This window comes from Manacus candei, unplaced genomic scaffold (genome assembly GCF_025592945.1).
Source record: "Manacus candei isolate 608988 ecotype Guabito, Panama unplaced genomic scaffold, ASM2559294v1 h1tg000076l, whole genome shotgun sequence".
NCBI lineage: Eukaryota > Metazoa > Chordata > Aves > Passeriformes > Pipridae > Manacus > Manacus candei.
In genome coordinates, this window is record NW_026138124.1 from 6,404,152 (window position 1) to 6,424,524 (window position 20,373).

The 20,373-nt window shown below is 40.7% G+C and overlaps 1 protein-coding gene across 10 annotated transcripts in view; it reads left to right on the forward strand.

The window, feature by feature from the left end:
- Positions 1 to 19,794, forward strand: part of RABGEF1 (RAB guanine nucleotide exchange factor 1) — a 23,114-nt gene extending 3,320 nt beyond the window's left edge. For 2 of the 10 annotated variants that reach the window (XM_051809744.1, XM_051809750.1), the window contains exons 2-11: positions 6,547 to 6,732; positions 8,682 to 8,848; positions 9,870 to 9,989; positions 12,092 to 12,112; positions 12,754 to 12,923; positions 14,646 to 14,727; positions 15,463 to 15,595; positions 16,000 to 16,091; positions 16,441 to 16,697; positions 17,646 to 19,794. In XM_051809744.1, coding sequence (XP_051665704.1) covers positions 6,547 to 6,732; positions 8,682 to 8,848; positions 9,870 to 9,989; positions 12,092 to 12,112; positions 12,754 to 12,923; positions 14,646 to 14,727; positions 15,463 to 15,595; positions 16,000 to 16,091; positions 16,441 to 16,697; positions 17,646 to 18,044 — 1,627 coding nt within the window. In that variant the 3' untranslated portion in view covers positions 18,045 to 19,794. Of the gene's footprint in view, positions 1 to 6,157; positions 6,256 to 6,337; positions 6,453 to 6,546; positions 6,733 to 8,681; positions 8,849 to 9,869; positions 9,990 to 12,091; positions 12,113 to 12,753; positions 12,924 to 14,645; positions 14,728 to 15,462; positions 15,596 to 15,999; positions 16,092 to 16,440; positions 16,698 to 17,645 lie in introns of those variants that run through there. The other 8 variants (XM_051809747.1, XM_051809749.1, XM_051809746.1 and 5 more) reach the window with 7 other exon arrangements.
- The last annotated feature ends 579 nt before the right edge of the window (positions 19,795 to 20,373 follow it).

Genomic DNA, 20,373 nt, shown 5'->3' on the forward strand with positions numbered 1-20,373 from the left:
TACACCTGAATCACTGCTATTTCAACACTCAGGTTGCTCTTAGGAGTTTTGTGGCATTTGGGTCAGGGATTGTTTTTTGGATTAAATACGTTTTAAGGGGCCTTTTCCACTGGCAAAATACACAGTTGTTAGAGAACTTAACCCTGCTCCATCCTTCCACCCCCTCAGTTTCCATGCACTTTCTAATCTACCTTGTAAATTTATTTTTAGTAAATGAAGTTGCTTGTTTCTCTCTTGATCTGAAGTATGATGTAGCATTCAGGCACCAGTAAAATGTGAAACAGCAGCACTTCATGTAAGCATTGTGTGTGTTTGGAGACTTCCTCAGTTTTCCTACTTTTCCTGCTCTGAAATCCCACGTCTGGGAATGGCCATCAACGACCAAACAGTTGCAGTGAGTGATGAGACGTTGTGAACACACTTTGGAGCACTTTGATGTTTTTGAATAAGGGAAATTAAAGTTGTGTATTAAGTGCTATGAAGAAACTTGAAGAGCTGAATCACATTTGCTTCGGTTCAGTGAAAGGACTGGTGTGGATTGCTTCCAGTAGTTGTGCCAAAGGCTTTTTTAGAAGACTGTTGGTTTCATGGGAGGAAAACAAAACCCCCAAAATAACAACAGCAAAAAGAAACCAAAACAAAGCCACAACCCAAAACAAACCCGTGGGTTATGAGTCTGTTTTGTAAGTGTTTTCCTGATTTAGATACATTCATTAGTGAACTTTGTTACTAATAGTGAAACTCATTTACAGAACAGTCTTGCAAAGCTGCTGCTTTAATTTCCAGCGTTAGTGTGAAGAGTTTCTACCAAACTGTTTTTCGTAGCTTTCAGTAATTATACCTTGCCTTGCAATTGCCTCTTACCAGAGGTGTTTACAGATTGATTAACGAGACCCTTCCTGTTCAGCTTTGGTGTGTGAGCTTTTCCAGCCAGCTCTTCTCTCAAAGGTGACCTCAGCAATCCAGGACTAATAAATAGTTTATGACCCAGTCGATATCTTGTCGCTGTGGTGGTGACACAACCTGCACTGGCAGCAGAGGGACCTGCCTGCTCCAAGCCTGGGAGCTGGAAAAGAACAAGGAAAACAAGCTGGTGGTGCTGGAGCCCATGGGAAATCTGTGCTGCTCCTAAACTGTATTTCACACAGTGCCTTTCCTGAAGCCAAAGCTGTGTCTGCAGTCTTTGGGAACCCTGATGTGTTATGAAAACTATCTTGGGTTTATTGCTGAAAAGAAGGTGTTATGTAAGTTTAGTCTTTCATGTGTGCATTAAATCACCCTCAGTGACAGATCCTTTTTGGATTGAAGGAGCCCCTTTTTCCTACCACATAAAAGCTAAGGATGCACATGCTCTTTGCTGTGACTGATACCTGCTTTAATAGGTTCACTGTGAATTTTTCTGGCTATTTTGTGATCTGGTCTGTGTGAAAATTAAAATATAATCCTTTCTGTGTCATACAAAAGGTCCAGTGTCCTGGAGCAATGATTGCTGCTCCTTCAGTCCCCACTGTGGGACAAAAAAGGCCTGAGGATTTATGGACTCATAACAAAATTCGTGTTTCCTGTGTCTTAACCCCTTCTGTGTTTTCTTTAGTAAATCATCAAAGGCAGATCAAAGTATGTGCTGGGGAAAGTGATGTGGCTGTCAGCCAGAGTATTTTGCAGAAAAGTTGGTTTTGCTGGTTTTGTTCATGGTCTGCTTCCCAGGCTGTGGTAACTGAAACCCTGAACTGTTTGCACATCTGTTCTCAGTTTCAGTTCTGACAGAGGCACAGAGGAACTGGTAGGCAGGCAGCTGGTTTATCCTTCCTAAAAAAGAAAAAATGGTGTGAATTTCCATTTTCTGGAGTCAGAGCTGTGATTTGTTGCATGTTCTTCTTGGATGACAAACTCGACAGGAAGAACCTGGGAGTGTGAGCAAGAGATGAGAAACCTCTGAGTTGGTATTGCACTTTTTAAAATGTATTTGCTCTAAGTAAATAGGTGAATAAAAGAAAAAATTTAGGTAAGAAAAATGTGTTGATAGGAAGATGGATTTGACAGTTTCAGAATAAATTGCATTAAAGCAAGTAAAAAGCTAATTTTGAATTAATCCACAGTGGCTTGGGGTTTTTCTCCACATACCAGACATCATAAGAAAACTGCTGTAAGGTGCTTATGAGAAAGTTGGAGAAGGAGATCTGATCTGTCATCAGAGACCTTTGATGTGCAACCCTTCAGATACATCTGAGTTAATATGAATCACATGCCTGATTTACCAACTGTGCACCAATATTCACCTGCTCCTGATGTCTCTGCAGTTTGGAAAAGCAAAGCTGGACGTGTGGAAGAGCCTGGAAGGACGTGGCCATGGGCAGCTGAAGCTGTGGCTGGGGTGGGGACCAGCCTGGGGGTGCTGGTGGCAGTGAGACCAGGGGAGCTCTTTGGTGTCCCCTCAGCCTCGTCCTCTGGGGGCTGGGGTACAGATGCACTGCTTGCCTGCAGTGGGACAGCTTTCCAGGTTGGGATTGCCCAGAATAAATCCCCTTTTTCAGCCAGGCTGTAGCAGCACGTTTGCAGTGACCCTCTGAGGAGCCACACACAGGGGGTGTGAGGTGGGGCTTAAAGATCCTGATCATGGAAAGGAGTTTTCCATTTTTCCATTTCAGAGGAGAATGGGAGGCAAGAAGCTTTTACTTGCAAATGAGTAACAAGGGGAAAGGGATTTTATAAATTAATAACTAAGAGCCCATTGTTTTTCTAAACTCTTCAGAGGGATGTTGCTAATTAACATAGATATTAATGTGTGATGAGGTGTAGTACTGGTACAGAAACCCTTAAAAGAAGATTCTGTACCATGGTATTTGTGAGGGGATGTGCAAGGAGGTGTCATTTCCCTGCTTTCCCTGATGATATTCACAGCAGAGCTATTTGAGGCACTTAAACAAAAGCAGTGTATGAGTATATGTTAAATTACAGGTGTTTGCTCCTGGGAGAGAGATGTGGTGCTTTTTGAAGCTGTGGAGATGTGTTTTAACTGGGATACAGGAGATGCAAGAAGGATGTTTGGTGTAAATCACCTCTCCCAATTTTACTAGTTACTTAGTTATTATCTTCTGATACTTTATTGTCCTTGATTAGTTTTGTGGATTTTTTGGCTGAGTTTTTCTGTTGGTTTGGGTTGGGGTTTGATTTTTTTTTTATAATGTGGAAGTTTGTTACCTTCTTTACTGTTGTTTTCCTGGCTTCTCAGTGGTCAGGTGGTATGAAAGCTCTTCGGAGTTGCCTGCTCTCTGACTCCAGGAAAACAACAAATTTGTTCTTTGTTTTGTATTATGTTGCTCAGAGTTGAGCTTTGAACAGGCCATGCACGAGTAAAATAAGAGGTCTGACCCTGCAAAATCAGTGGTGTGACTGTGCAAACACATCGAGGAGTTGATCTTTGAATAAGGAATGATACACCTTTAGCTGGGGTGGGAGGGAGAGAAGAGAATCAAGAAAGGGGGGGAAAAAAGCATTTTGGACACTCAGAAGTCCCAACAAAACATTTCTTGGTATGCAAGATCATAAAGTACACAGCGATTTAGCTGCTGAAAATTGGCTCCAGAGGGTTTTTTTTCGTCAGTTTAATCAAAACTCGGGTTGTTCTGCTCATTAAAACGTTAATGCTGACCTGCAGAAATTGGCTGCAAAACTTTTTTTGTAATGGCCTTTTCTGTTTGAAGGAGGCAGAAAGGCTCTGCTTTATGTGCAGCATGTGACTTCTTCCTATTGATTCAGGGTGACCTCTTCGGTCCCTGGATCTGGAGCTGCTGTAACTGCAATCGAAAACACTTGAAAGGGAGGGAGCAGAACAACTTTCCAGTGCCTTGACTTTGCAGCTGTTTACAGACCTGGGGAAAGCTGCTGGACTTTGACACTAAACAGAACCTTATTTTTAGCTCTGGTGTTCACAGAGGGTGAGCGGGATGCCAGAGGTAATTGTGGGTAAAGCTCTGTGGGCACAGAAAGCTGATTTTTGTGCATCTCTGGAGAGAGTGAAAGTGCACAACTGGCATAGAAACAGCACACGGTGGCTTTCAGAGAGGCAGATGTTATTCAAAACATCTGGGTGTCTGGAGCACGGATAAAAACACACACCTGAATTCATGACATGGGCCTGCAGACTGCAGTGGCAAAGCTGTTGTGACTGCTGTGGTGGGTGAGAGGAACTGGGCTTTATTTCCTTGGGTGCTACAGAATTTCTGTGAAGTTCGTGTTATGAAGATGGTTTTGTGTGTTGTGTCTTTATAGCTCCCTGTGGTTTACAGTGAAAACATTGAGACTGCTCAGCTTTACCAGTAATGGCAATATTGAGCATTTTAGGCACGTTGGTTTTTTTTCTAGTACAGGCACCTGCAACAGAAGCCTCTGATCAAAATGCTGCTGCAGCTTCTGGTTTTAAGAAGTGGTCTTGAAACTGAATCAGCAGCAAGTAAAGATTTTCAGGCTTTTGCTTCCCTTTTCTTTTCAGAGTTGGTGGTAAAGGGCAGGTGTGATGCTCTGAGAGTGGGTTGTGTATCCAGATAGTGCCAAAGTGCAATTTCTGTCCCAGGCTCTGCAGCTGACAGACAGTAAGTGTTTAATTTCTGGGCTGTGAGGTAGATTGTCAGATAGATTGTATAACATACACCATCAGTATGTTATAGCCTTCCTTGAGAAATCAGTAAATGAAACCAAAATATTTTTGTGAAGGCAGTGTATTTATGTTTCTCTGTTAGTTTGTCCATATGGGAATGAAGTAAAGCTCTCAAATATTTAAAATCTAGGTTTTGGGTTTTTTTTTTTATTATTTTGCTTTGCAGAAACACATTAATGTCTGTTTAATTGTCAGACATTTCAGAGGGAAAGAAAAGAATATTCAGCTGTTCTCTGTCTATATAAATGCGAAAATGTATCTTCATAAATTATGCTTTTAAGAGACTGATTCCTTTAATACACATGTCTCTACAATGAAACTATTTTTAGATTATTTTTCAAAACTCATTACTTCTTTCCAAGATAGAAAAGATGTTAGTGAAGAAGGAGTCTTAATGGATAAGATGGAATATTCCCCCCTCAGAGAAAATCATGTGTGTTTCCTGTTACTGTACTTAAAATAACTTGATTAGATTAATGGGAAATGTTAAACATTATCAGTCTTTTTAAGTGGTTGATCTTAGATAATCCATCTTGGAAGAAAATAGCTGTTATTTCCTCTAGTAGAAAACTGTCAGTGGCAGTGACAGTTGTGCATCACATCTGTTTTGGTGGATGACTCAGGGAGGAGTTTGGGGCAGAATTTTAGGGGAAAACAAGATAATTCTGACAAGCTACTGCTATTCTTCAGATTAAGAAAATCACTTTTCATCTTGCTTTCCATCCATGGCATCTCCAAGTGTGTTCTGGTTGCCTTGTGTGATCTGAAGCCATGTGCTGGAGGGGAGGGCAGGATCTTCAGACTATGGGGCAGTGTTGGTTTAAAAATCTGCTGCTCCTGTTGCAGGAAGGATGTCCTGGGGCACCTTTGATTGCCAGTGTGAGAGCAGTTGCTGAGGTGTTTGCTCAGCTTACAGAAAGCTCTCTGCTGAGAGTGGCAGGAAGAAAAAGGGGCTGGATTTGCTGGTCAAGACCTGCTTTCCAGTGCCTCACTGTGATATTTTGTGTGTGTGTGTTTGTCAGTATTGTAATCCAGATATTAATATTTGAATAGGCAGGCCTTAGAGTTGCTAATGCAGATGATCCTGTGCTGCTTTTCTTCTCAAATGAATGCAGCATTTAGCATTAGAACACAGCATCTGAGGTGCCTTTGGGAACAAGCTGGCATGTGGGATGGTCTGTGTAAGGGAAAGGAAGAGGAGGGCTGGATCCCTGCAAGACAGGCTCAGCACAGTGGTGGTGTGGGCACGAGAATCTTTTTGTAGCAGTCACTATATATAAATTCTGTAGAGCTGTGCTGTGTGCAGGCACCCAGCTTAACTCTGGAGTAACTTGAGCACTGCAGGAGAGGGAGATGCACCTTCTCCACGTCAGTGTGCCTGGCTGGGTCAGCTCGGATACCTTGCTGTGCTCTGAAGACATTCTTTGTATCAGACATGATACCTAAAGCCTCACCAGTGTGATTCTGTGCAGTCTGAACACAAACCCCTGTTCATTCTGTCTCTCACTCAGCCTGCTCCCTTTGTTGGTGGTTGGAACTTCCTATATTTCTTTTTTCCTCTGTTGCTTTGTGCCTGTGACTGGTAGAACAACGTGCTGGTGAGATCAGAGCCTCGGGCTCTTCTCCCTGAGTGTGACTGGCACTGCTGCTGTGCCCCTGGTGCTGTTTGCAGGTCACAGCTATGCAAACACATTCTAATGCTGGGCTGGCTTTGGGGCTCCCTGCTTATATAACTGTGCTCTTCCTCCTCTGGCATTTATTTTGTTGCTATGGAACTGTTAAATAATTAAAACAGGTGACTTCCTTCTGAAAGGCAGACCTTCAAAAGAAATTATTTCTAGCTGGCTGTTGCCATGTCTCTGACTTTAACCCTTTTGCTCTTCAAACAGGAAGAAAATGAACCTGAAATCTGAACGCAGAGGAATCCACGTGGATCAGTCGGAGCTCCTGTGCAAGAAGGGATGTGGTTACTATGGCAATCCTGCTTGGCAGGGATTTTGCTCCAAGTGCTGGAGAGAGGAATACCATAAGGCCAGGCAGAAGCAAATTCAAGAGGATTGGGAGCTGGCAGAGCGGTAAAGAACCCCCTTTATTCCTTCAGCTTTTGCAGTAGGGTGACTTCACCAAGTACTATTCCTGGCTCCTGTTTTCTAGTCCTATTTGCTCTGGCTCAGTTTCATCACAAGTTCTCATATTTGACCTTTCCAGCAGGAATTAAAACCTTCCTCTTGATGCAAAGATGAATATTTATGACATTCTAATTTAAGAGGATTCAGAAGAAAGTCTATGAGTAGCAAGTGTAAACACCCACCTACCTCTCAATAAATACTTTGACCTAATTTGCATACTTAAATCTGTAATTTTATGTAGCAGTTGGAGGGGTGGAAGTGACAATTTTGATTAAAATACCCCTGCCTCTGGAGTTGGCAGTTATTGTCTTGCATAGCCAGCACCATGGTTTTACATTTCAGCAGCTGATTGAAAAAATTGGTTTTAGTCTTGTCTGTGGTCATTCTTTTAAACTGCAGGGTTAAGTTCAAAAGCATCAAAGCTTTGGCTTTAATAATTTAGGTAATTTTTCTTAGCAGTTATTTTCTGCAACACAGTTTAGCTTTCTTAGTGTGATAAATGCTTGACCCTAAAAATGAGTGTTAGAGGTATTCTGTGCTTGAGTGAGAAAATACAAGCAGCTACAACTGCTTTTTGTTGGAACTGGGTAGAGCTTGGAACCCTTTGGAGACCTCGAGTTACCCAGTGATACATTAAGCAAGGTCATTGAGGAAGGAAGAAAAGTTATTAATTAAGTGCACTGGAGGAGGTGGCATCTGTGGAAGGTCTCTGAGCTTGAGTTGGGTCCAAACTGATGGTTATAGTTTGGAAGCCCTGAGTTTTCTGGCATCTCAAAGCCTTTGAAGTAGTTACTTGGTTTGTTTTTTAAATTCTCTTTCCTGTCTGGCACTGGAAGAGATTAACTGCAGAGAAAGTGTTTGGAACCTTTTCTAGCCCAATCCAAAGGTGCCAGGACAGAGGACATGTCATTTTATAACTCTGCCATACATTTGTCTTAAACAGTTACTAAGAACTTAAATATTATTAGAGCAGATAGTTATGCTGTCAGTCTTGTAACATCTCTGTACAAGACAGTGGGGTATTTAAGGAGTTCTTCAATAAGTAGCTGCTCAGCAGGGAGATACTAAAGGCACAGATAAGCTGTGATTGTTGTAGTGCACAGACAGGCTTGTCAGCACAGATAAGATACAATTCCTGCCTCAAGAGATTGCAGATCCAAGACTATTTATGGTCCATCCTGAGCTGGAGGGATGTTTAAAGACAATGGCTCAACCTTCTAGCATCTTGAAGGGCAATATAATTTAACCTATTTTAATCCTCCTGCACAGGAAGAAGAGTTGAAGGATTGGTACATTTGGCCTTCTCTACTTTGTACCTGTAGATTAAAAGCTGACCTTGGTCTCTGCAGAGCACCCAGCAGAGTTGCAGTGAGGGGGTTTGCCCCATTCCTTCAAGTTTATCTATTACTAAGACTTAGAAAACAAATGATGACAACAATGATGTGTTTCCCAGAATATTTGTGAGACTGTGACAGGCTGTTTCCCTTCAGTGAGGGGGTAGAGGATTGAATTGCCTGTGGTTGTGAAACTCAGCATGATGCAGGGAGGGAGGCCATGAATGGATTTTTGGAAATCCTCCCACAGTCTATCCCCTCACTTCTGCCTTATAGAATTCAGGGCTGTGACATGAGGGGAAGGTGACCATGATTATACCTCAGTCTCCTCCCTTTTGACCTTACTATTTAATCTTCCCTGGACATGTTGACCTTTCCCTCACTTGGACCATTGCACCATGGAAAAGGTGGATGTCATGTAGCCAAGGGAGGAAGCAAGAACTGAAGATGGGCATAGGGGAAATCAGTGTGTCAAATGAGTAATTAATTATTGCAGAGGAAATTAGCTTATTTGTCTTGTTTTTAAGCACTTAAATTAGACCTGTATTTTTCTAATTCCAGGCTTCAGCGTGAGGAGGAAGAGGCCTATGCCAGTAGTCAGAGCACCCAAGGGGCCCAGTCACTGACCTTTTCAAAGTTTGAGGAGAAGAAAACCAATGAGAAAACACGAAAGGTCACTACTGTGAAGAAGTTCTTCACTGCTTCTTCCAGAGCAGGAGCTAAGAAGGGTAACTGTCTCCTTTGCTTTTAATGGTTCTGTACAGCACCTTAAATTAAAAAGTATTTTTGACAGATGTCACGTTCTAAAAGGCAGAGGAGTGCTCTGTGGTTTGACTTTAAAGAGGCTGGAATAGTGACACTTCTGGAGAGCAATTGCTACTGAAAACACAGAAAAATGTGGGCTTTTGAGTGATGCCAAGCAATCTTTTAAATAGAATCCTGTGCAGTCCTAAACCTGTGGCTGTGTTTGTGTGCATTCCACAGGAGTTCTTCCACTAAAGTATAGCATAAATGTATTCCTGGTGGGGGTCTGCCACTGAAGGACCTTGTTCCTCTGACATATATCCTTGCTAAATTCATGAGTCAGCCACAGTGTCATGCCATGGTTTAGGAGTTGAAGGGGAATATCTCCTGAAGGAAGCAGGAGAAAAGGTACTGGCTGTCAGTCACCTCGAAGAAACTGGTGTGTCTAAGTGTGATAGAAACACTGAGATAACATATCAGCTGATGCTGCCATAATGGAGCACTTTGACAGCCTTAGCAGGAAAAATGGGATGTGTAAACAGGGTGCCTTTAACTGAAAATAAATGTGAGACTTGTAGTGTTTGTGTGCATGTGGGTTGTGAATACCAAGTTTGTGGTTGTCTGGATGTTTATTCTACAGAGTGTGTTCCAACTAAGAATGATTAATGGCACTGATGTCTTTGCACAGCAACAGCTTAGACAGGCAAAAACCAGAAAATGCTGGGCTGTGGAGTAGGAATTCCAGAAGGGAAATCAACACAAATCCACCTTAGCCTTATAGGCGATGCATTTCCTTAACAAGAAACATGCCTGAATTTCATCCTGGAATTGTCCTGGTGCATGGCAGCAGCTGGCTACATGAGGCATTCATTCACCTGTGTAATTAAAACCTTTTTTTATGTTCACTCTTCTCACTTTTCCATATTTTCTTTTTTTTACCCCCCTGCCACCTCTCCTGCCACGCTCCTGCTCTCGGTGTCCCGCTTGCTCTCGCGTTCATTGCAGCTGCTCAGGAGAAAATCGTTAAGCAAGGACAACCTGGGAGGGAGAGAAATGCTGATAACATTCTCAGGGACTTGAAGGAGATTTTTACTCCCTCCTGGGAACTGGCTTCCCCTTCTGAAGGTAATGCAGCACAGCCTGAGCAAGCTGTCTGCCTGGTTTTAGTGAGCTTACTCCTTAGTTGGGCTTTGCAAAGTACAAACTAGGGTTGTGCCAGTTCAAACTCGTGCTCTTGAACATGAAGATGACAAAAAAAGCAAGTCCAGCATCTTGAGGTGAACTTGAATCTCTAAACCAGTTCTTTGCTTTTTGGTAGGGAGAGTACAAGAATAAAGCTGAAGCTTCTTTGGGCTCCACCTTAGTGTGACCATTCTTTCAAAACATAAGAATTTTGTAAGAAGTAGCTGGATCTTGTGCTGCTTCACGTTTTTTTATCAAAAAAGAATTCCAGATTGCTGTTCTAAATCTGATTATAAGTTGAAACTGCTGTTTCAGTTTAACAGTCGACACTTCAAGCACTTTTGCATTCTCAAAACATCTCCAGATGTTTGTTATGTTAACCAAGAAGACAATTTCATATCAAGAGAAGACATCCTAGTTCCATTGACACCAAAAGGATGCCAACCCTCTTGATGCAAACAGCTTCAGGAGCTCGTCCTGTGTTATTTGTGTGCAACTCTGACTTGTTGTGCTGACTAAAGAAATTTGAAGATGTACCATTCTTTATTTTGCAAATTATATGGAGAAGATGAGTGGCTGTGTGTAGCAGAGCTAATGACAAACCCTTTTTTTGTGTTCCTTGCTTGGACTCAGATCCCTGACCGTGGCACAACCATAGTGAATCACTGGAGTGCTCATGTTCTGCTGTGACAATTAGCATTTCTGTAGAATGCCTTGAGAAAGATTTTACTATTAATAGTGTTTGTTCCTTGTGAAGGTGATTCTTTCTTAACTCCTCCAGTGCTCTTCCTTTTCATTTGGGGCATATTCCCTCTACTGGGTTCTCTTTAACTTGGTCAAATGGAATTTCTTTTCCGTAATTGGCTTCTTTTTAGTTGGACTTAATTCTTTTAGAGCATGTGACAAACCTGAAAATAGTTTGTTGCTGAAAGTACATTTGTTCCTGCAGTCCTTAAGTAATCAGTGCACATTGTACAGATCAATTTTCCTTAAACCAGGATTTCAGCTCAGAGATTAATGAAGCTGCAACACTTCTGAGTGACTGCAAGTAGTTCTTGGTGTGACTCGTTGAAGACAGTTCATTCTAACATTGTTTTTTAATACTTAACAGTAATCTGCCTCAGCTGACTACATCTCTCTAATAACTAAAAAAAAAAAAAAAAAAATCTGTTTTCAATTTGTGACTGAAAAAATCATATTCTTTATGGTCAACCAGCAGAATGAGGTTCATTATTTTTATAGTAGAGTGAACTCAGTGTTGAAGTAAGTAAATAAATCTTCAACTGTACTTCAGACTGAGGTCAGTAATTAAGCATGGAAGAAATGTCATATAATTCTGCCCTTCTGAAAGCAGACCTGCTTTCTTTGTTTATTATTTCAGAACTAGGCTTCCTACCTATTGGTTATCTAATATGAAATGTGACAAATTTAGATCAACATGCAGGAGTGGTCACCCTTCAGCCTGAACCCTGTCCAGGCATTTGTATTGCACTGCTGGGAATCTTAAATACAAAGAAATCCCCTCTGGAAAAAAGTCCTTGTGGAACACGAAAGGAGGGGTTTTTTTGCACTTTCTATCTCGATTGCTACAGTTGGAATTTAAATATTTGCTAAACCTTTTCTGTTCTTATCGCTTAAATACCTTAAATGTTCTAATGGTGCCTGACCAAATTATTATCCAGAGAAGATTATGCTGAAGTCTTGTGCTTTGGTCAGATGATCAGTGTTTGTTAATCACTGGATGACACAGCTTTGAATTTAGTGCTGAATCTTTTTAAAAGCAAATAACAACAAACAAACAAACAAAAAACCCTAGTAAGATACCTTAAGTATATTAATCCCATGTATTTCTTTTTATTTTGGAGTTCTGCATGTGTGCTTATTGAAACACGGATTTTTTTGTTGTGCATGTTAGTATTTTCAGATTGAAAGATTTGTTTGTATCGTGTTGACCATGAATATTTTCATGTTTTCTGTCCCTCTGCTGCTTGCTTTTCACCATGTTCATTTACATCATCTCTATTCAATCCTTCCATTTTGAACAGTGTTGGCTGGCAAGTTGAAAGGTGGGTGAACTAAACTTGGTTAGTGAAGGTATTGGAGCAGCAGAATTAACTTGCAGCTTGGAAAATCGTGTGTTTTGTGTGGGGAGAAAAAAAACCTGTGGTTGCAGCTCTCTAAACTTGCACCAGTGGTGTGTGCAGTGTCCCTGGACTAGAACTGCCCAATCTGCTGCTCCCTGAGCTGTTCATGAGCCAGTTGGATGAATACTTGTGTTGGTGCAAGCAAAGGAACAGGAATGTAGAGGTGAGGGGGAATGGAAAAGGGACCACTCCATTATCTCAAACTGCTGCAGAATCCTGTCTGGAAGCCTTGATCTTATATGGAGATACCTTACCTGGGAATGAAAATATAAGAAACCCAAAAGCAAACCCACATTACAGTCATTTGCTGCTATAAAAAGGCCATTAGTGCAAATGAGTGTGTGACTGTGTATTCCTTTCTGTGGAATACTCAGTTTCCTGGAGTTCTGTTTAATAATATCCATCATTTCACTGGCAAAGCCTGAGAAGTACATGATCAATCATCTGCACAGTTAAAAAAAAAAGAAGAAAAGACCAACCTGAAACTTTAATAGCTGTTAAACACTTGCTGAATTTACCCATCAGTGTACAAAAGCTTATCTGATGTGCCCAAATTTTCCCAGCAGAGATCCAAGAAGCCAAGGCTCCCAGTCCTTCCATAAACAGGCAGGCAAGCATCGAGACAGATCGAGTGTCCAAGGAGTTCATAGAATTTCTCAAGACATATCACAAGCCTGGACAAGACATCTATAAGCAATGCAAACTATTTTTGGACACAATGAATCATAAAAGGGTAAGTCCTGCATGCCTTTTGCATCAATCAAATGGGGAAACTGGGGAGAGATGGAGAAAATGCTGCGCTTCTTCCAGCAGTTTGGATTTTATGGAGTGTACACAGGAGCCTTCAGGGGATGTGCTTAGTCAAGTGAAGATGTCAGGGCAGCTTTAAGTTCTGGCTACCTTGTTTTTTGGTGTGGTGTGTGACCAAAGAATCCTTCCAACTCCAGTATCTCAGAGAACTTTCCTTTGCAACCCAAATAAATTAGTCCTGAATAAATCCCATATATATTAGTCTGTTCGATGGTTTTCTAGATAAATGTGACTTGTGGGAATTATAAGATATTACATGCTGAGTTTTTAGATATCATGGGATCACCACAGAATGGTTTGGGTTGGAAGAGACCTTAAAGATCATCCAGTTCCAACCCCTGCCATGAGCAGGGACACCTTTCCCTAGCCCAGGTTGCTCCAAGCCCCATCCAACCTGGCCTGGAACACTTCCAGGGATGGGGCATCTTAAGTCTAAAAGGTTATAAAGATAATACAACATCAACCCACACATCTTTTATTTGGGGAACAGGAACTTGACTGTACTTTTCTTTTTAGTATGGAATAAGGGTTACATCTTCATTTTCCTTTAAAAAAAAAAATCAATGGTTTTGAAATATTAATCAGTCTGTAGTGCCACCTACGGTTGGAATGAGTCAGTATTCAGCACAACTCTTTTCTTCCTCCTTCTCCTACCTTTCCTGCTTAGTATATAGTTACTCAGGTTGTTTCCTCAAATTGGACTGAATGTTAAGGGCAGTTCTGATGGAATCTTACATTCCCTCTACTTTGAAAACATCTTGAAGGCTTTTTTTTCTTTTAGAACTTATTCATTCTGAGTTTCACAAGCTGAGAGTTTGTGAAAACAGTGTGATGTTATTATTGGTTTCAAATACTGAAGGTGCTCTCATTTCCTACTTCCTTGATAGTTTGTGCTGGTCAAAAAGAACTCAAAACATACAATTTGCTATCACACACAAACCAGAGCTAAAATGCAGCACTGCCAGCAGAGCTGAGACTTTGTGTTGAGGGCAACTGTCCAGTTTTTGCCCTTAGAGAATTCAGATACCAAGTTCTCTCTCCATTTTTTTAAGTGTAGCTTTATGATGCTATTTAATGGTGAAAAATGACTTGATCAGTAAAGTTAATTTTAATCCTTCAAACCTCTGTTATGTTTTCAGGAGCTCAGTTAAGTAATGCCCAAAAGACAGTGTTGTTTTACAAATAACATTGTGAAGGTATTTCAGAGTAACTTTATCATTAGAAATGTTTACTGTATAGATACTCTTCCAAACTATGATTTGTGTTATTGGGGTTTTGATACACTGTATATAATCTTTTAAAAATTAGAGGCAAAATAGGGACAGACTTTCTCTTAGTACTCTGTTATTTTGTCAGCATTACTCAGGGATGTGCCTGGGGAAAATGGCATTGCACCTGTCCAGTCCCATTGCTAATATTTATCTGTTCAGCAAATAAATGCGAGTCTTTCACATGTCAAAGAGCCAGTGTGTCTTGGTTTCTCATATTTTTAATATAATTTAGCCAGTATAAACACCTCTGACGATACCTTTGCATTCTCAGACTATTACTGCAGCTGGACACTTTCCTCAAACAGAAACAAAACATCAGAGGTGTTGCTGCCAATCCTTACACACACAGACACCTAATCTGTGTTCTGTTACAGGACTTAAGTATTGAGGAGCAGTCAGAATGTGCCCAGGACTTCTACCAAAATGTAGCAGACAAGTTACAGACACGTTGGAAAGGTATCAAGTTCCTCTTCCTGTTGAAAAAGTGATTATTTGAAGCTCAAGCCTCTTGCATTTTCAAGTAAAACTCAAGTAAAAATTGTAAAATATTGCAGCTTTCAGAAATGCTGGTAGCAAGTTCTAGTCCCATAGTTGGAATTATTCCCAGTTCTGTAAGGTTTTGCAGTCTAAATTATTTGTTTGTACACGTTTTGCTTGAAGTCTCTAAAATCTGGTTCAGTTGTTTTAATTTTTTGTTTTAAGTCCAATACTATTTGTTTAAAACTGAAGGTGAATGTGTAGCCTCCACCCAGGTAACAAACAGGCTTTGGACCTTGTGTTACCCTGTAATGCTCCAGCAGCCAGCTCTGCTGGGAACTGCTTTTGTGTGTCTGGTATGTGAGAGACACAGCTCAAACCCAGGGAGTTTTTCAGACATAAACAGCAACAGAGGACTTGGAGGACCTCACTGGATTTATTTTCAAAGGATGACAATATTCTTGTAAGCTACAAGCAGCTGAACCTGCTCTGTGTGCTGAATGTGCTTCATTATGACCCTTTGGCATGTGATGTTCGACCCATTATATTTTTACTTCTGCTGTAGAGAGAGAAAATATTCCAATTATGTCCATCCTGTGTGAGCTCAGGTTGGCTCGAGTCAGTCGTATTGATTTGATGATGTTGGGGTCAAACTGTACTAAATCTTCAAAGGAGCCATGGAAATACTTCATTTATGGGATTTGTACCTTGCAGTGCCCCCTGAAAAAGTTGAGAAGGCAATGGATCAGATTGAAAAGTACATTATGACTCGGCAGTACAAATATGTCTTTTGCCCTGAAACAACTGATGATGAGAAGAAAGACCTTGCTGTCCAAAAGAGAATCAGGTAATGCTCTAAAGGAAAAATAGTTGAGTAATCCCCAGTCCTGTAAATGAGCTCTGAATCAAGCATGTTAAAAACTTCGTGCTGTGCACACAAAAATGGCAAAATTGTTGAGCAGAAAGGGTTAAAACCACCCTATTTAAAAACCAGAAGAAATTAAGGGAATGGATAATGGAAGTTGCTACACTGGGAAAATCAAGTGGTTTGCTTTTGTTAAATTATGGCAAAAATAGAAGAAAGTATTTCTTCTGAAAATAAATTACTTCAGTGGAATAAACTGGCTTAAGGCTGGACTAGTGCCTCACCCACACAAAGCACTCCTTGTGCCTTGAATTCAAGAAGCAGCTGGTTTCAAACACCTGAATGTCACTGGCACAGAAGAGTTTAACACTTCTGTCCTCTCACAGGGCTTTGCACTGGGTGACTCCCCAAATGCTGTGTGTTCCTGTCAATGAAGAAATTCCAGAAGTCTCTGATATGGTTGTAAAGGCAATTACAGGTTTGTGAATGATAAAGTTTACATTTGCAGCTTCAAATTTCATCTCTCTTGCTTATAGAGAGTCAATCACCAGAGGGGAGTCCAGGCTGTTAGATTTGCAGGAGTCTTTGTTGTACTGGACTGGAATATCACATGTGAGGCAGGAATAATTTTTCCACCACAGAAGTGTTTAGGCCTAACTGATCTGTTTGAAACACTTGGACTGAACCAAGAGAAGGTTGAATAAACAGATACTTTTATGGAACAGCAAGAACCACAGGTAGAAATGATGCAATATTAGCATTGCCTACTCATTCAGGTGTCTGATTAATACACTTTTAATGATCTGAGAACTCTTTTTCTCTTACAGATATTATTGAAATGGACTCGAAGCGTGTGCCCCGTGATAAGTTAGCCTGCATCACCAAGTGCAGCAAACACATATTTAATGCTATTAAAATCACAAAAAATGAACCAGCCTCTGCTGATGACTTTCTCCCCACACTCATATACATTGTTCTGAAGGGGAACCCCCCCCGCCTGCAGTCCAACATCCAGTACATAACACGCTTCTGCAACCCCAGCAGGCTAATGACAGGAGAGGATGGCTACTATTTCACCAACCTGGTAAGTGCAGGAATAGTGTGGGTTTTATACAAGGAGCTTGTCTTTTATTTGGATGTAGGAATTGCCAGCAAAGGGAAACGTAACATAAGGTAGAAAAAAAATTGAAATGGTGGTTGAGGTTACTTAGAGTACAGCCAGTTCTGCTGTGTTTTATCTCCTCTCTCTTCCTTTTCTGCTTTCCAAACCAGGAAGTGCTTTTCTTTCTTTTTAATATTAAGTCCTTTGTTTGAACAGTCTGATGCTAAGACTGTGGTGTATTTTCATTCTGCCAGGAAATAAGTCCTTTCTATTCCTAAAATCCCAAGTTTGGACAGTGCAGATGTTACAGATGCAAAGTTTCCTACTTGCAAGAGCCCATGAGATTTTTCTCCTGAAGGGGCTGCAGAACTAGGCCATTAATTTGTGGAGGTAAACAGGCTTTTTAGAGCTCCTGCAAGAGGCATTTATTGGTGTGCTCTGCATTTCATCATAAAGCAATTTGTGAGGGAAATTGTGCAGTTGAATGAAATACTTGGAATATTAAAAGTTCATTTCAGTAGGAGCAGAGAATCCACAAGATGAGATGGGGATTTGACATTGCTTCCTTCAGAATATTAAGAGCATGGCAGATCTCTGTTGATCAGATTATTAAATATTAATTTAGTCTCTTGTCTTGTTGTCATGTTCCCTCTGTTCTCCCACCTCCCAAACACCCTGAGGTGACCCTGAAGTTTGGAATGTACATTGCCCAGTGAGTCATTGCTGTTCAACTGAGTTTTTGACTTCTTCAGACTTTGGGGAGAGGAAAGAGGCACATGAACTGTTTGGTACAGTGAACTTCTGGAAAAGATCAATCTACTGGGGCATTAAAAAGAAATAATCAGTTACTGGTCTAACAGCAGGCTCAAGAATAGAACACACACATTCCAGCCTGTGGCTTGCAGTGATCTCTCTCTGTTTTGTTTGCAGTGCTGTGCTGTGGCCTTCATTGAGAAGCTGGATGCTCAGTCTCTAAACCTAAGCCAAGAAGATTTCGATCGTTTCATGACGGGTCAGACGTCCCCGAAGAAGCAGGAATCCGACAGCTTCTCCCCTGACGTGTGCCTGGGGGTTAAACAGATGTGTAAAAGCTTAGACCTCCTCTCTCAGTTGAATGAGAGACAGGAAAGAATTGTCAGTGAAGCCAAGAAACTTGAGAAAGACCTAATAGATTGGACTGATGGAATCACAAAGGAAGTGGAAGATATTGTTGAGAAATATCCGTTAGAAATAAAACCAAAAAGTCAAGCCTTAGCAGCCATTGACTCTGAAAATGTGGAGAATGACAAGCTGCCCCCACCACTGCAGCCTCAGGTTTATGCAGGATAATTATCAGTGTTAACTCTGAAAAGCAGCATTATCCTCACCTAGTACTATCTGCTACTTGGGAAGGGAAATAAATTTAACGCTAAAAATCAGACGAGCTTAAATCAGTACATTTTTAAAGGTACATTTTTCTTTTTGTTAAGTGTAATGAATTGTATTTATTTTAGTCGAGTAGATTTCTATTAGGCTTTTGTGGGTTTTTGAACTGAATTTAAATTTTCTACACAAACTGGTGTAATTTTTAAGCAACACTAGTCCATTGACATCTTTCCTGAAAGCTTCCTTCTAAGCATGCACTTACTCGTTTTTAATGATTAGTTTAACCTGAATCCGAGTTCCAGCAGAAACTCAAAAGGTACCAATGTTAGTTTGAATTCATTCTGTAGCTGTAAAGATGAAATATATATTGTAAAATATGTAAAATTGTAAATAGATTTAAAACCTGATGTCTCAACTGTGCATGACAGCTTGTGTATGAGTGAAAATGATCTAAAAGTGTTCATTTTAGCACCTTTCAGTTACATCATGTTGCAGTGTAAAGGCAAAAACACTGTTAGTATTTGGATAAGCTGGATGGGAGAACTGATGAATTGCAGAGGATATTGTTGTAATGATTTGAAAACTTGACACTCAAATCTGCTTTGTAAAAAAAGGAAAAGTGCTATTTAAAAAATGACATTTCCCTTCATGTAAACCTTCTCCCTGCTTTGTCAGGACACCTGGTAGCCTTGAGTGGTGCACAAAAGTGCTGATATTACTGCTTTGGAAGAGAACGTGGAACCAGGCTTCAGAAACAGGAAGGAGTATTAGTATTAAAAAATTTCATAATGTGGAACAAGAGGTGGGAGGGGAGAAGATCATGCAAGAATTGCACCAAAAGTGGCTTTCTCTTCTGGCATTGCCTGGTCATTTCCAAATGGGATAAGTCTTGGTTGCTTTTGTGACAATCCTGGTAGATAAATAAGTTCATATAATTAGAGGTTGCTTTTTAGAAGCATGAGCAGAAAAATGCACTTTATTTTCATGAAACATCAATCTTCTGATCTTTAGTTACCCCTTTAGCAAAGGGATTGACCTTGAACATCAAGGTACATATGGCTTTGTGTCACTAAAAGTTTAGATCTGTGTATTTCAAGAATAACAGCTCACTCCCCAAAAAAAGTAACCTCTTGCAATATAACTTTTTTATGCCAGTGAAACATTTTATATATCATTTGAAGTATCTTCCAGCTAATCCAGTTCTACCGTGACTCCTTTGTGTACCTGAGGTATTGAACATGGAGCTGCTTTTAAGCAATGTTAAGTTCTTACCATCAAGGAGGAAAGTACCTACCTCTTTTATTAAGTTCCACTGCTTTAAAACACTGCTCTATTAAATTTGCACTGCAATAATTCCAGACCACGACTGTGATTTGTCCCTTCCTGTCAGATGTATTTATCCTTATAAACTATGCATCCCTGGTGTTCCAGATAACCAGCTCCCCAAAGCACCACTGCTGAGGTGCAGCAGTGAGCTCACTAGAAATTAAATTGAGATTTCAATTATTCAGTGTATCCATGTGTCACCGCGCCCAAATTGCTTCGGATCTGACCAGTGCTTGCAGTAAATAATACTGTAAAGGCTTTAGTTTTTAAACACTAGGTGCTAATTCTGATATCCAGGTACACCGGTTTTCCTGAGGCAGGGTGGGGGGGGAAGCAAACTTTTAGCTATTGTGTAAATTACCGTGTTTAAATAAAAGTGTGTACATTATGCCCTTGTTAATGAGTTCCTGAAAACCTCTTCACTCGGGTTTTGTTATGCTGTTAATGATTAATGTGAATATAATTAGGGCTGCTTCTGCATTCTCTGTGATTCAGAAGACAGCAATTCTCAGCCATTCAAGTGCAAGTCTGGGTAAGTCTTTTTTTTTTTTTCCTTTGCAGAAAGGTCATTGTAGTGATTAAGCACTTAAGGATTTATTGGTGCATTTGTAACTGAAGTATCTTTTGTGCATATGCCATCTTGTTATCAAGCCACTAAAGGGGGAATGTTTTCAGCAAACAACTCGGGCAGGTAAGATGGATTTCCAAACCTTACTTAGCAGTCAGAAAGCAGGAGTGATTTCCTCCTAGTAGTAATCCCTGGGCAGGGCTGTAGTACAGGGGTGCTCTGCTCCCACAAGTTTGAGCAAAAGACAGTGAGAGACCCCTGTTCTGCTAAACATTATGGAATTGTATCCATGAACAAGTTACTTGTGAAACTGAGTTTAACCGAAATATGCTCTTCCAGTGAATTGGAATACAGGTGCTGTGCTGTGGTGAGTCATAGTACTGGGGATTTTTTCAACAG